The sequence below is a fragment of the Cygnus atratus genome, chromosome 5 (genome assembly GCF_013377495.2).
Source record: "Cygnus atratus isolate AKBS03 ecotype Queensland, Australia chromosome 5, CAtr_DNAZoo_HiC_assembly, whole genome shotgun sequence".
In the NCBI taxonomy this organism is placed as follows: Eukaryota; Metazoa; Chordata; class Aves; order Anseriformes; family Anatidae; genus Cygnus; species Cygnus atratus.
The window spans coordinates 5,083,799-5,100,202 of NC_066366.1; the positions used below are offsets into that span (position 1 = coordinate 5,083,799).

Here is a 16,404-nt window from a genome sequence, read left to right on the forward strand (position 1 = left end):
CTGCTTCAGTTAAAACCATAGAAGCATGGAATAGTTTGAGTTGGAAGGGACCTTTAAAGTTCATTTAGTTCCAAGGCCCCTGCCATGGGCAGGGACACCTTCAACTATGTCAGGTTGCTCAAGGTCCTATCCAACCTGCCCTTGAACCCTTAATAGACTAAGTTAAAAGAAATCTGGAAAAGTTTGGAGGAGATCTGGAAAAGCTTAGTGAGATTGCTGGTTGGAGGGTTGGATGTCCCAAGTGCTAGTAATTACTAAAGATACAATATGCAGATACCTGTGAAAGAAAATTACCAAATTACACATACATAAATATTAATAAAAGTGTGCCTTTTCAATATCAGATTTTAAATGGCTTATTTCTCAATTATAATTGTAAAATTATTGTAAAGTTTAGGAAAATACTGTTGCATGTAGATATCAGGTTTACGTCTATTGAATGTATATCTTTTTTTAATTATTATTTATTAGTCTTGTTAAGCATGGGGATGTGTGCTTGGAAGCAGATGAATGTCCATGTTCATGGAAAGGAAAGGAATACTTTCCAGGTGACAAAGTGATTTCTTCCTGTCATACATGGTAAGTACAGATTTATTTATGTGTTTATTTCATTTTAGTTGTTTAGCTCTGACTTGATTATTGCTCTATTTTTTATCTTCATGTTTTGTAATCATTTCACACTAGATTCTAATAAATGACCCACCCTAATTTGGTATTTATGCTCATTCAAAGAACTATTAAAATGTCTTTTTTTAGGGTTTGTTGTTTCAGGAAACTTTTACATTAAAAAAAAAAAAAGCAATATGTTGTTTGGGAATGGAAATTTGTAAAAGAAAAAAAAATTGGAAATTTTCCATTTGGAAAAAGCGTGATTTAGAAAAATCACTGTTTTGATTGTCATTCTGTCAAGATAATCTAAATGAATATTCCTTGTCCAGTGTTCCTAGAGTACAGGAAAAATTCTTCAAATATTACACCCGTGTGACATTTGTTAAATCAAAACTTCCTTCTTCTGCATTTTAACATTTATCATAGAATCTAAGCATTCTAAGAGCCCAAAATATAAGCCTGTAGACTGCTACAATGATGAATTCAGGACAGTATTGAGCAATACCATTTTCTGAGCATAGTAACATAAATTGTTTGGCTTTGCGTGTGGGTAAGATAACTGATGAATGAATTGGCATTTAGAGGAAGTGTTCCACTAGACTTTGGTTGATAGGACCACTCAGTGATATGCAGAGACCTGTTCCTTTCACTGTCCAGTGTCGTAAATACAGCTCATTCTCTGTAGCTATGTTACTCTGCAGTTTCCTTGAGTGCTCTCAGTAGAACACGGTACAACATTTCAATAAGCTTCACTAAAGCTAAGATGTGAAAACATACCACATCTGCATGATCCCGATACAAACTTGTTTCCTGATGGAGCCACCTGTTTTCTTTGTCTACTGTCGAATGCTTCAACCTGGCACTAAGTGTTTGTTCAGAGCCTCAGAAAAATCAACTATACTGTCAAGTATCAAGATCCTGTAGTAGTGCTGTAGCCTTCAGCTTATCAGCAGAGCAGTTCCTTCCTTTTGTCCCCTTTTATTAGCTTACCAGGAACATATAACTGGTCTCACCTGGTAAACTATTGCTCCTGGCCTGTGCAGCTCTCTATAGCTTCGCACAGTGAAGGCTTGTCCAGTCAGCACTAGACACTGCCTTGTCTGGATATCGTTGCCCCCTCCAGCCTTGTGCTGACTGCCTACCTCTGCCTCTCGTCAGGTCCTCAGTATCTGCTCTAGAAGATATTTGTAGTCCTTTGGTCGACTGGTGAAACGACTTACAAGCCATCTCCACTGGGCAGGCAGGTAAAGCGACCCGGGTTATTCACCCCCTTATTTCCAAAGGCCTCTCCAACTGGACCTGGTGTGATTGCTTGCATCAGAAAGAACTATTATATTCCATTTAACCTGTATGAGACTTCACCAAAGGCAGCAGCAGTGCAGGTGGAAAGACTGGATATTAAGCCTTCTGTCTTTTTTTCTGAGGCCAGGCCCATTAATTCCTGTATAAACCTCATGGGTTTTCAAGTCTTCCACATCCAAGAAGCAAAGACATGTGAAGTGATAATGACTTTTTGGCAATCATTTGTCCACTGACAGGCAGTCTGCAACCAGCTCTGCTTTCTACAGAAGTGACACATTTGATACAAAGTGCAGAAGGTCTTTGAGACTGCTGTGTATGTATGCTTGAGTATATTTGATATGTCAAAGGAAAGGTGCATTTTTGCTTGTGCAAAGCATGAGAACACTCAGCAAGACCATTTAAACAGTCATAACAATTACAATGACAATAATGTTATTTAGTGCACGGAAATAGTGTATGCTGGTGTTAATTATCATTCATATCTCATTTAGTATGAGCAACATAACTATTAATATGACTTGTCCAACAGTAAAATGGCAAATTAAGTAATTTCTTAAATTGAAAAAGTACCAGTGGAATCCCAGGGACTTTCAAATCTATCACAGGGGTATGGCTGAACTGCAGTTCTGTATTTGCCATTTTTTGAGGTGGACTAATTTGGTTTTCAGTGCTACAGCCAGAACATATACCAGCTAGATTAAACATCTTATCAAGTTATCAAGCTTATCAAGTTTGAGACCATCTAAGGAACCTGAAGATGCATAAGTCCATGGGACCTGATGAGATGTATCCAAGGGTCCTGAGGGAAATGGAGGACGAAGTTGCTAAGCTACTAACCATCATACTTGAGAAGTTTTGGCAGTGTAGTGAAGTTACCACTGTCTACAAAAGGGGACATAAAAATCCCCTTTTTAGAAAGGCAAAAAAGGAAGACCTGGGAAACTACAGGCCAGTCAGTCTGACCTCTGTGCCTGGCAAGATCATGGAACAGATCCCCCTGGAAACTCTGCTAAGGGACATGGAAAACAAAGAGATTGGTGACAGCCAACATGACTTTATTAAGGGCAAATTGTGCTGGACATTTTTGTTGGCTTTCTATGATGGGGCTACAGCACTGGTGTGTAAGGGAAGAGCAACTGATGTCATCTACGTGGACTTGTGCAAAGCTTTTGCTGCTTTCCCAAATGACATCCTTTCCCATATGACATCCTTGTCTCTAAATTGGAGAGACAGGGATTTGACAGGTGGACCACGTGGCGGATAAAGAATAGGCTGGATGGTTGCACTCCAAGAATTGCAGTCAATGACTTGATGTGTTCTAGAAATGTGTTCTTGCAGCCCAGAATGCCAACTGTACGTACCCTGGGCTGCATCAAAAGAAGTGTGGCCAGCAGGCCAAGGGAGGTGATCATCACCCTCTACTTGTCGCTTGTGAGACCTCATGTTGAGTACTGCGTTCAGCTCTGGGGCCCTCAAAATAATAAAGACATGGACCTGTTGGAGTGAGTCCAGAGGAGGTCCAACAGGGTGATCAGAGGGCTGGAGCACCCCTCCTGTGAAGATGGGCTGAGAGAGTTCAGCCTGGAGAAGAGAAGGCACTGGGGAGACCTTATATTGGCCTTCTAGTACCTAAAGGGGACAAGAAAGATGGAGAGAGACTCTTTATCAGGAAGTGCAGGGATAGGACAAGGGATAATGGCTTTAAGCAAAAAAGAGGGTGTGTTTAGATTAGATATAAGGAAGAAATTTTTCACTCAGAGGGTGGTGAGGCACTGGCTTAGGCAGCCCAGAGAAGCTGTAGATGCCGCATCCCTGGAGGTGTTCAAGACCAGGTTGGATGGGGCTTTCAGAAACTTGGTCCAGTGGAAGATGGTGTTAAAACTATAAATGACCTTGAAGATCACTTCCAACCTGTCATTCTATGATTCTGAGATTAAACAGAAATGGTTGTGGTACTAACTGAACATACCAGAGTAGCATTTGGGTGCTGTGTTGTGCCAGGTGAGATGGATGGTGCAGGTAGCTGTGCTGGTTTAGTCTCTATGGGCTGCTCAATTGGGCTTTCTGTGTTCTTAAACAAATACTTCACAAAAATACATATTAAAAAAGGCTAGTCAAAGTCTGAAAGCAGCTAGTAGCTCTGCTTTTCCAAATAGGACTCTCTAGGTTCTGATAATGAAATGTTAGTTTACTTAATATGCAAAAAGACTGGAGCAGAGGACATTGAAGACCTAGTATATCTCTTAAGCTCTTCCTTAGGACTGTAAATATATTAGGTTTCCTGAAAGAGAATACTTGCAAAGGAGTTTCCTACTCTTTACATGTTAAGAAATGTTTCTTCACCAGAGTATAACTGAAACCAAATGTCTCACAGAGAGCATGAGAAGCCGCAGTTACTCTTTCCATCCATGTGTACTTTCCTTCATTCGCCTTTCTCTCTCCATCAGCTTGGGTGCCTGCCTTAGGCAGTGCTTTAAAATGACTGGACTTAGCTGGGTGAGTCCCACTGCACTCTACTTGTGCTTTGTTATGGCAAACACTTTTAACATGTACTTTTAACTTAATCTAACCAAGTGCTTCATGTAGGTATATAGATAGTTATACGAAATATAAGCTTGCTTCCGAGTGGAGTGTTGGAAAACCTGGAAAATGACTTCAGGTCGGTACAAGTTATGTAGTAAAGGAGCAGAAGGAAGCATGGTGCTGCTGGTAACTGCAGCTACCTTTATTTGCTTGATTGTTGGTGTCTTTATACAAACAACAGTGTTCTAAACCTGTCACATCTCATAGCAATATGAGTAGAAAAGGAAAAGTTATACTTATATGAAACTTAATATTTTATTGGTGCTTTAGTATGAGATGTCAAACATCAGTGATTTATCAATTATTTCCGTAAGTCAGGTTCATACGTTAGTTGTAAAATATGAAACATTCATTTAATCAGGTAATTCATCATTTAATATTTTGAAAATAAACTTACGTATGTGCTGAAATTATGTCATGTTCTCTATTTAGTTTAACCCATATTTATAACATACATCTTGTTATAGCTGTAATAAAGTTACCAGGGTCCCAACTTTGCTGCCTTTATCAAGGAACTTTTTTTTAAGTGTACAAGTGATTTAAAAAAAAATAACATTTTAAAAAATTACTTGTGGAAACTGGAAATGAAATTTTATCCATTATTTATAAATATGACATTTCTGGAAATGTTAATCAGGTGCCAATGGGTTGATGCACAGGGAGACACAGTACTCAGTGCTGCAAAGCCTTGCTGTTAGGTAGTTACAAAGCAAAAGTAATTCAGAAAGGTCCTAAAAGTCACTTACTGTATGTGTGGTGAAAGCATTTTAATGCTTAAGGTAGCCATAGGCAGAACCTGACTGAGCTATTCTTAGGCTAAGATGTGACAATACCAATGTATCAGGAAAACAAAACAAACAAAACAAAACAAACAAACAAAAAAGTTCTTACAAGGAACCTAACAGGAGAGTACTACTGTTTTTTTTTTTCTTTGTTCTTTACTTATGCAAAATTCCCATTCAATCATAGAGTGAATAAGGATGGTAGTAGTAGGACACATTGCTTGTTGGATTTAAGAATCAGCTAGTATAGAAACAAATGTACTGTGAGAAGGTGATAGAGATAGCTTTATCCTTGTAGCACATTGTTGGTATGAGTAACTGAGGAATAAATGATGTTACCTTGGGTGGCATTTTCTTTTCTCGTTATGACAGAAGAAATGCCCTCTCAATGTGTGTATGTTCTGGAACCTATAAAGTCTAACAGGAAGACACACAGGCTGTGTGTGTTCAATACGTGATAAATAAAAAAAAGGGAATTGATTTATTTATGCTGCTTCTAGTTAAAGTTTCAAAATGGTTCTGTCCATAGTCCTCATACTTACATGTCCTTAGTAGTTCTGCTTCTTAATGCAGTAGGTATAATCATTTGTCTGTGGTTATGACTGATATTACCACTGTTGGTCATACATTTTGCAGCATTTGCCAGCATGGATCATTCCAATGCACCTTCCATCCTTGCCCTTCCATGTGTACTGCATATGGTGATCGACATTACAGAACGTTTGATGGACTTACATTTGACTTTGTTGGAGCTTGTAAGGTTTATCTAGTTAAGGTGAGACTTTTTTTTTTTTTAAGCCTTTGTAAAACTGGATTTAAAAACTACCTGTTAAAAACTACCCTTGTACTTGTGTCCTGTTTGTACATTATACTGAGTACTACATGTATTTAAGCTTTGCTGTTGCTTAGACTTTAAGTCATACATAACATAATAATAATGTACAGAGGTTTCTGCTAATTTCAACTATGTAACAATATATATCATTATATTAGTATATTTAAAAGTGCCTATTTTTTTTTTCTTTGCAGGGTACTTCTTCAACCAGTTTCTCAGTTATTATAGAGAATATTAACTGTTTTAATACTGGAATCATCTGCAGAAAACACATTTTCATTAATGTTGGAAAATCTTTTCTAATATTTGATGATGAAACTGGGAATCCAGTAAGTGTCAGTCTTTAATACCGCTAAAAGGCAGAATATGTACCTCTCTGAGTATTTTTTCTTTCTTTTATGTAGCCAAGGTGTAAATATCTTCACAGTGAATGCTTATCAAACCTGTATTGTTGAATGTAAACCTTAAACAAAATCTTGGCTATATTTCATGAAAATGCTAGACAATTGTAATTCTTCTGTTTAGCCTCGATGCGTCTATGGAAAAATACAGACATTTTGAAGTCAGTGGGTGTCTTGCTATTAATTCCACTAGAACTAAGATTTTAATTAGTTCTGGAGTATAGTTGTATAGAAGGAATATTCTTATACTTCAGCAAAAAATTAAATTGCAGTTCCTGGTATATGCTCCAAAACAAAAATTTAATTTTTGTTATGGCCAAACTGCAAACTGTGTTGCTGTAATCTTTAGTATTTATAGTAATTTTAGTAATAATAAGTATAATAAGTAATAATAAGTAATAATAAGTAATACTACTGATAGTTTACAAACCAGCTACACAAAGAAAGTGGTGTGTCTTTGTGTGAGGTATTTTGTAATTAAAACAGACATCTTAGTCTGTGCTACAAATAATTTGGCATCTGAATGATATTGTATGCAGGTAAAAATGCTTTATGTAAGGAAGATGGCAGTCTTTGTGCATATTTAGACAATCACTTATTTCAAGAGGATGCTCCATGCACACCTATACTTATACATATTCAAAAAAGCAGCTGGCTAAGACCTTCTGAATGCAGTGCTGTATACCTAAGTGAATTTTATACCTCCCTGATGAACCATTAACATTTTTATCTTAATTGTCATTACTCACTGTAAATTTGATATAAAATCAACTTTTAAAATAATAAATTCATAAAAATCCAACACTGTTCACAGTCAAAATCCAGACCACTTTTGGTTAAACATTGATTCCTGTGTGGTCTTTTTTCAGTTTTGGGACTTCTGTCTAAGAACCATTTGTGTTATTCGTTTTACTTACATGTTCCTATCAAGTGAAAATTTTGTGGAGACATTATTTACATTATAAGCTATCTTGTTTTATTTTGAATAGAGCTCATCTAGTTACATGGACAAATTACAAAAAATACAGTTATGGAAAGCTGGGTTTTTCACTGTTGTTCATTTGCCTGATGAGCACATCACTGTTCTTTGGGATCAGAGAACAACAGTTCACGTACAGATGGGTCATCAGTGGCAGGTAAGTGGAAGTCAACACTCTTAATGCCATTTCTTTGAAATATTTGTGTAAGTCTTATTAAGTAAATTTATGTCATCGTTGTTCAGAGAACAGACAATATGTCATGAAGCCTGTAGGAACTCAATAGCAGCGTCAAGAAGAAAGGTATTCAACTACCTTGTCAATTAAATTAATCATTCTCATTTACAATCTCTTTTCCCCCCTATTCACTGTTTACTGTCTAACTTCTATAACAGCAGAAATAAACCTCCTGGGGCAACATTCTCCTACATTACTCATTCCCTGTGTGACTGGAGCAGGTGGTGTTTTGCTGAAATGTGAAAAAACAAATTCCTAGCAAGCAGGTCACTTCTCTGAACAAAAGATCAGCTCTCTTCTCAAAGACTTAGAGATACATAGTTTAAAGGGAATAATACTGATGTCAAAATAAAGTATCTTTCACAATTTTATTATCACAAACAGCTGAACTTTTTTGGCAGAAATTCAGCTGAAAAGGATTGAATCCTGACAAATTTATAATGGAACAACAGAAGACGGACATGTATGAAGCAACTTTTGAAAGCAGTTGTGACTGGTAGTGTTTTATATCTTGTAGAAAGAAATATGTTTGTTGTTTTTTGTTGTTTCAGGGTGAATTGACTGGATTATGTGGAAATTTTGATTTGAAAACAATAAATGAATTGAGGACTCCAGATAATTTTGAACTAACAAACTCACAAGAATTTGGAAACAGCTGGACAGCTGTAGAGGTACTTGGAAAAATAATGTATTTGATAGTAGATTTATATATGATGTAGTTTCATCATACAACATATCTAGAATAAATTAAGACATTCATTCAACAAAGTCTCAATTAGGCAGCAATGCAAAAGACAGTATATATATGGTTCTTAGAGATATCATAATCCATTAAGCAGAACAAAGTAATTGCCTTTGTTTCTAAACAGTACTGTGTTGTAGAGAAAACATAAAATAAACAGTTCCACAGTTATTCAACGTAACCATTATTTAAGTAACAGATCAGCAAATATAGTTTGAAATCCATTATCTATATAAATGTATATTTTACATGAATAATGAATATTGATGTTTGAATAGGGAAGCAGTATGTTATGAAATGTACATGAATTCTGAAGTTGTTACTTAGAATATCTTGCAAAATAAATTCATCATAGCTAGCGTAAAAAGACCTGATTTCTGACCCTTCTAATGAAAGTTATTTAAATGATCTTTGCTATTTATTTAAACTGACCGCTCAGGTAAGTAAAGACTACAGATTCAGACTTTGTAGCAACCTTTTTTAAAGCTGTAAGTGTATATGTGTTTTCCTGCTGCTGTCAGACAAATGAAACTATGTGTTTTTCATTTCTGCTGATTAGCATACCCTTTTAATTCCATATCTTATTCTCTCTTAAGTTTCTCAAATGATGCATTTTTTGTGCTTTACATTTCTTAAAATAAATAATAAAAAAAAACCAAAAACAAAAAACAAAAAACACACAAAACTGTATTTTGTAAGTTCAAACGTTCTAATGAAACAAGTTTCTCCCCTTCATTTTGCTTTCTTGTTAAGTGTGTTGACAGCTCTGACATTCGAAATCCATGCAGTTTGAATCCACTTAGAGAGCCATTTGCCAAGAAGGAATGTGGAATACTGTTAAGTGAAGCATTTGAAGCTTGCCATCCAGTGGTGAGTTGGGGTCACATGTAAAAAGATGTGAAAGTGAACATCTCAGTAGTGATAACCTTACTCTTCATCTCATGTCTTCCATAACAGAGTAATTTTTACTACTGTAGCAAAAGAGGACATGAAGAAAGTCTAACCCATACTTATCCTGATTCTAAAATGGGAATGTTTAACTGGGCCTGTAACAAGGACTATCTGCACTTAGCTAACTTAGACAGTAAGCCATTTGTTAGTGCCATATAATACCACTTCGGCACTGTTTAGATTTTTAAAATGTGGTTAGTACTATTAGTCACCTTTACAATTAGTGGAGACAAGATTATACCCGATTTGTATTACCTTTTTTTTTCATTCTAAGCACAAAAATTTGCGTAATTGTGACAACTCGCTTTAGTTTGCTCAAGTGTATTACATAACATGCACATTTTTAAGGCATGTTTAAATAAATTCATAGCTTCTTCTAGGCAGTATTATATGTGAAGAACTCATTCCTAGAAAAAAACTGCATACATCTCCTCACTCAGACAACCACCTAAGTAAAAAAACCGTGCAACTTGCTCAGACAGTCAACAGGCTCAGGCTCAGTTCAAGAATGGGGGGAGCTGATTTCCAGGGCTAGGTGTTATATGGAGAGTGACGTATCCCAAGATGTTCAGGTGTTGAAACTCTGTGCATAGTGTAGAAACTGTAAGTGTCAAAGGGGTTCCTAGGGAGAAAGGAGATTCTTCATGAAAGACAACAAGGAATCTTGCAGGGTTGTTTTGTACAATATTATTTTGGAGGAAAATGGAAGGCAATGTTAAAGTTGTATTAATGAAACATTGGTTTAGTTCACTGTAAAAGGTATCAGTTGTGTTCCTCATGACTATAAATATTTAAGTGTAAATCCATGTAGAATGTATAACAGTTCAATAAAGAAATTAACATTGACAGTTTTCTTTGAAATTTTTTCCCTTAAGACAAGACTTCAGAGTAATCAGGGGAAAATCACAAGCTGTCCCATAAAATTGCCTAATTACATGAAGAGAATGAACCACTCTCATGGGAAAAGTTTTCCATCTATTTTATTAGTTCTTACATTTTACGTGTATCTAGCTTTATTAACACTTCTGGGATATATTTATTTGTGGTCAGTTTAGAAAGAGTTTCTCTTATTTCATAAGCTTCTGTATAGTTTATTATGGTTTAAATACTACAAAGCCATGCAAAATGAGCTCACATTAACATCTCAGCCTGCATGTTTGTAGTGGGTCTTTGATTTAATTATTACTGGGTACTATACAAGATTTTATGATACGTTCTAATACAGTTTTTCTTGTATTTCAAGAAGACTTGTAAGTTAAAATCTTTAATAGAAGTCTTATTTGTTAAATTTTGAAGGAATTGCAGCTTTGTGCTGATTGTTGCCAGTGCCTGTATGAATATTTTTAATTAGTGATATTTATATTTCCAGATTGACGTCACCTGGTTTTACGCAAACTGCTTGACAGATACATGTGGTTGTAACCAAGGAGGTGACTGTGAGTGTTTCTGTACAAGTGTGTCAGCATATGCCCATCAGTGCTGCCAGCATGGAGTTTCTGTAGACTGGAGGTCCCCTAGAGTTTGTCGTAAGTTTACTTAACAAGCATGGCCAGTGGCTGCCACTGTATTCATGAGACCCTTATTGAAAAATCAAACACACTGAGTTCCCTAAAACCAGGAATGAAACTCTTAAGACAAATTAGCAGAGCTACAGCATGAGTGGCTGTGGGGTAGAAAGATGAGTGTGTGCCTCTCACTGATCTCCATGCTCATTTTTGTCTAGCTGGATTGCATATTTCTTTCCATATTGGTGGGTGATGCACTTCTAGCTTTTCTTCCTTGTCCCATGATGTGAACAGAGAGGTCATGGTAAATGGATATTAGGATATGGCATGCAGGACATTCCTCAAACTGAACTTTTGCAGCTAATAGTTCATGTAATTTTCATCTTCAGGAGGGCTGCACTATTAACAGAGTCCAGGAAACATAGCTGTGCCTTAGTGCTGCCCCCAGCACAAATGTGGAAGATAAGTCTTCCGAAGGAAAAAAAAAAATAAAATAAACGATTTTAAGCAGGATTTTGTAATTACCTTACTATCCCCATTCAGCAGTGCTGAGAGGTTGTAAAAAAAATAAATAAAAATCTGAGACATTTTTCTATGGCACCTGGTGCAAATGCCTAACACAAAACAGTCATTTCTGCGAAGATGTAATGGAAGAGGGCAAGAAAGAAAGACTGGAAGGAAACAAACAACCATCTTTCTGGCTTTGCAGTGGCACAGAGAGAATATGCAGCTTTCTGAGAGTCACATGAAATTTGTTGTAGAGCAAGAGGATTACTCAATTTTTGATAGAAATGATGCATGCGTGTGTTTTAAAGTGAGCGTGAAAAGACAGCAAAGTTTAGCCTTAGCCACTAGAGGTCGCAAAAAGCCAGCTATAGATACGTAAGCTTAGGATTTCTGATAGAAAGTAATGTTTTATTTAAATCAGTGTAGTGAAATAAATATTTAGCAATAATAAATGTTTGAATAAATGCTTATGTGTGATCTAGCTTGGCCAAATAGATGATTTACAACTCAATAAATAAAGGGTAATGGAAAACCTGTTTATCTGCAGAATGTGTGCAATTGCTCTTTCTTTTCTTTCTATTTTTTAGCTTATGATTGTGAATATTTCAACAAAGGTAAGTCCTAAAGGAGCTGATAATAAGAATATAGAATATTTGGTTTCTTTATATTACTCGTAGTATTTTGTTTGAAAATACTGTGTTGATGAAAACAGTTGCAAATGATATATTATTAAAGTAACAAATAATCTGTTTTACCCATTAATTTTGCTTTTCCAAAGGCTTTTAATTTCATGATCCTTTTAATGTAGATCATGGGTCTTTCCCATGTCTGTTTATCTCAGTTGCTCTGTGTTTATGGATAACAATTAAGTAATTAATAGAATATTCAGCCCCATAGTACTAGTGGCACTCCTTGCTTAAGGCATACTGCAGTCAAAAACTTGATACCTGTTGTTTCTGTTAAACCAATGGTCATCCCCTGTGCAGCCACAAGAGAGAGCTAGTTATTAATATAACTCAACTTTTTGTGACTAAATGTTGAACTATCTATTTAGGTATTCCTGACTTAGCTTTAAATTCCTGAGCAACAAGTATTGCTGGTGTATTATGATGGATCTCAGAGAGAGGTGCAAAAATGATACAAGGTGCTTGAGTAAAACTTCAGTGGTTAATTTGTACTGGATACAGTTTGTGCTTCTGTACTACTGTGGTAGCACTGGAATCTCTATGCAGACTATTTTAAAGTTATATTGAGAGTGTCTGCATTGTTAGACATGGCATAGATGTAAGCACTGCAAGCCAGCCTGATACAAGGAATGATCAGGACTGCGGCTATTTATTCTATAGCTCTTTTTATCATGCTCACATAGAAGCATGTCTATCAGGATATTCTGGTCTTCTATTAGACTCCATATTGCAGCAGCTTACTCCAAAAAAGATCTTGGAGAAGAACTGAGTCTAAGTTAGGAGAGACTTATGCAACATATCAGCCCCAAGCTACCTGGCCAAGCAGTTACCGTTTCTGATACATATACTGTTGAAAAGATTTTAGTAGGTTCAAGTTGATAATGCAGTGGAATTTTAGCTAAATCATTATTTAAGCTGTTAAATTAATTTAAATAAAGTTCAGTTGAATAGGAGATGATTGCAGTTTTAAGTTTCTGTTCTGTTCTGTTTTATAAATGAAATACAGTCTGAGACGAGGTAATCTTGCAGTTGTAACAGATGGAAATGGCAGTGCCTCTAACATCTGTGGCAGTAGCGTGTGCTAGTAGTGAAGCTGGATGATAACATACACTTCTGAAGTGTGGTATTATTTTTATTTGTTGCTGAATTCTCACTGACAAATTATTTGGAATACTGGAGGGTTGTACATTGGAAAAGTTTATGATAAACATGCTTAACATGTATTTCTTTCTTCTCATCTTCCCACTGTTTGCTAATCCAGCTCATAAATACTCAACATAGGATGTTCCAGAGCTGCCAGTGGGAAAAAAAAATTATTGCGCTAAAAAATTTCTTCTCTACCTCAAATGCAGTAGCATTGCCAAAAATTACTTAGTTTTGGAGACAGGAAGGTTAAGAAACTCTTTTAGAGAGAGGTTTTGTCTATGTAATTTTTTGTAACTCTTTTTTTCATGAATCTAGAAGCAGGAGCTTTTGTCTTTGATAAGGGGAAATTCTCAGGTGGTAGCTTTTTCTCAAGTTTTGAACAGAATAGAGATCTAAAACTTAAATTTTAAATTAACTTTATATTAACGTATCCAGAATAATATATGTTTTAAGTAATTTTAAAAATAATTTTCAGCTCCCTGCACTAAAGGTAACCAAATATCACTGTACACGTTTATGTATGCATGGGCTTGTGTCCTAATGGGCCACATGTTCATACCACGTGCAGCTTCCTTAGCATTTCAAAACTCATAATATCTTTTAAGAGTAGGGAGAGACAGAATACAAGAGCAAGCTGCAAATTGCAGTTCATATTTTTAACCTGTTTGAACAGATTTTGAGGGTCAATGGTATTAACTGCAACTATCAGCTGAGAAGTTCTAGGAGACGTCTAACTTAGATGGATGCTTGCCATGTCCTGGTTTGTGGGTAAAACAGTAGTGCGATAAATTGCACAAGTGTGGTCTAAAATGACTGGTTTTAACAGAGGAGTTTACAAAAATCATTTCAAAATACTGTAAACTTGGAACTAACTGAAGGAGTGTGGCATTGTGAGATTTGTGAAATGATAACCTCACATGCTTTTGTCTTTTTTACTTATAGGTAAAATTTGCCCTTTCCTTTACTTGCAATGCTGATTTCTTCCTGTCATGCTTCCCAGTGTTATCATAGAATCATAGAATGGCTCAGCTTGGAAGGGACCTTAAAGATCATCTAGTTCCATCCCCCCTGCCATAGGCAGGGATGCCATCCACTAGATCAGGTTGCCCAGAGCCTCATCCAATCTGACCTTGAACATCTTCAGGGATGGGGCATCCACAGCTTCTCTGGGCAGCCTGTTGCAGTGCCTCATCACCCTCTGAGTGAAGAGTTTCCTCCTAACCTCTAATCTAAATCTCCCCTCTTTTAGTTTAAAACCATTCCCCCTTGTCCTGTCATTATCTGATTGAGTAAAAAGTTGCTCACCATCTTTTTTATAAGCCACATTTAAGTACTGAAAAACTGCAATAAAGTCACCCCAGAGTCTTCTCTTCTTTAGGCTAAACAGCCCCAATTCTCCCAGCCTTTCTTCATAGGAGAGGTGCTCCAGCCATCATTTTAGTGACCCTCCTCTGGACCCGTTCCAAGAGCTCCACATTCTTCCTGTGCTGGGGGCCCCAGACCTGGATGCAGCACTCCAAGTGGGGTCTCAAAAGGGCAGAGTAGAGGGGACAAACACTTCCCTTGACCTGCTGGTCACTCCTCTTTTGATGCAGCCCAGGCTGCAGTTGGCCTTCTGGGCTGCAAGTGCGCACTGCTGACTCATGTCAAGCTTTTTGTTCAAGGAGTTCTTTGATATTTGACAGCAACAAACTCTTTCCTGCAAAATGCCTCACACTGTGGACACTAATAAAATTGGTTTTAAATAATAGCAAGAATTGGTAGAGACATACAAATAAACAATTTACATCACAGGATGGTCTGTAGAACACTGTTTACTTCTAAATCAATTAACGGATGACTCAGTTAACTTAGAAAGTGAAGTGGATGAGAAGGAGAAAAAGGAGAAGCTAATGGTGAGTCTTGAGAAGTCTTGAGTCTTCAGGTCTCAAGTTTTGAGTCTAAAAGTCTTGAGTCTTCAAGTCTTGAGTCTTGAATCAACTCTTCAGTCCTGAGTCTAGGTAATTTGTATAGTTTTGAGAACGGGTATTTTCTAAAAGAGTGTGACTTTGTTTTGGTTGTCATTACAGTTTAGCATGTAGCACCTAGAGTTTTCAGAGTAGAGAGATGTATTTCTCTTCATGTGCTGTATTGTTATGTAGAACTCAAGCATGTGTGATATTTGGCATGAAAGGTAATTCTGGCTTTTTTTTTCTCCACAGCTCTGGGAAAGGGCCCATACAAACTGGTCAGCTACTTGGGTGGGGAATTTGTACTGGCAGTGAAACTGGTGGATGGTTTTGTTTTCCCTGTGAGAGAAGAAGATGGACATGCAGTGAGCTTTATGCTTACTTCAGGACTTTATAAACCCAAATCACACGGTAAAGTCCCTGTAATGTACAGGCTTAAGTAAGGCAGAGCACATTCTCTCCTTGAATACTAGCCTATGTCTAATTACAGACCTGGGTCAAAAAATCTTTTCTCTCCATGTCAGCTGATTCTGCACCTTAATGTTGACTGCCAAAGTTTTGATTTGGCTGGTGTTAATTACATGATGTTAGCTTTAGAAACAGATACTTTTAGTTGAAAAACTAACAATCCTTCCCTAACCCCAACCTTCAGAAGCCCCCAAACAAGTATTGTAGCCCAGTGCTTCAGATACGTGTTGCTCCTTCCACCTTTCCCCAGGCAGAACTGGGACATGGAAGAGAATGGGAAAGAGGTGATATATGAAAAGTATTCTCTAATTCACTCAGTCTGCCACCATCACTTATTGTCTTGTACAGAGACGGCCATTGGCTCCAACTTGAGCTGAAGGTGTGTGCTGTGAATGTGTCTTCCTGTCCTGAATTAGGTTTCCCAGTGAAAGAATCTGTTGTTTATTCAGCAGACAGAATAAGTCTTGCACACCTTTAGACAGGTTGAGAAGACTTACAAGAACATATTCGGCACTTTGTGACATTGATTAAATGCTATAGCTGTCTTCATACCCAATTTTACCGCCCACAGAGCACTGAAGCCTCAATATAATTTTACTGCTTATAGTCTACTGATCATGTCTTTGGACAGCCTGAAGGTGGCTGTCTTTGTGTAATCAAAAAAAAAAAACAAGGGGTAGGGGTCAGTTGAAAAACTGAGAAGCATGTAACTGTTGTCTATAGA

General features: G+C 36.9%; 1 protein-coding gene across 1 annotated transcript in view; it reads left to right on the top strand.

Annotated features, from left to right (window-relative positions):
- Positions 1 to 16,404, top strand: part of OTOG (otogelin) — a 109,486-nt gene that overhangs the window by 49,728 nt on the left and 43,354 nt on the right. The window contains exons 24-32 of the mRNA XM_035550201.1: positions 472 to 579; positions 5,913 to 6,051; positions 6,306 to 6,440; positions 7,502 to 7,648; positions 8,278 to 8,397; positions 9,222 to 9,338; positions 10,789 to 10,945; positions 12,019 to 12,045; positions 15,465 to 15,623. Coding sequence (XP_035406094.1) covers positions 472 to 579; positions 5,913 to 6,051; positions 6,306 to 6,440; positions 7,502 to 7,648; positions 8,278 to 8,397; positions 9,222 to 9,338; positions 10,789 to 10,945; positions 12,019 to 12,045; positions 15,465 to 15,623 — 1,109 coding nt within the window. The remainder of the gene's footprint in view (positions 1 to 471; positions 580 to 5,912; positions 6,052 to 6,305; positions 6,441 to 7,501; positions 7,649 to 8,277; positions 8,398 to 9,221; positions 9,339 to 10,788; positions 10,946 to 12,018; positions 12,046 to 15,464; positions 15,624 to 16,404) is intronic.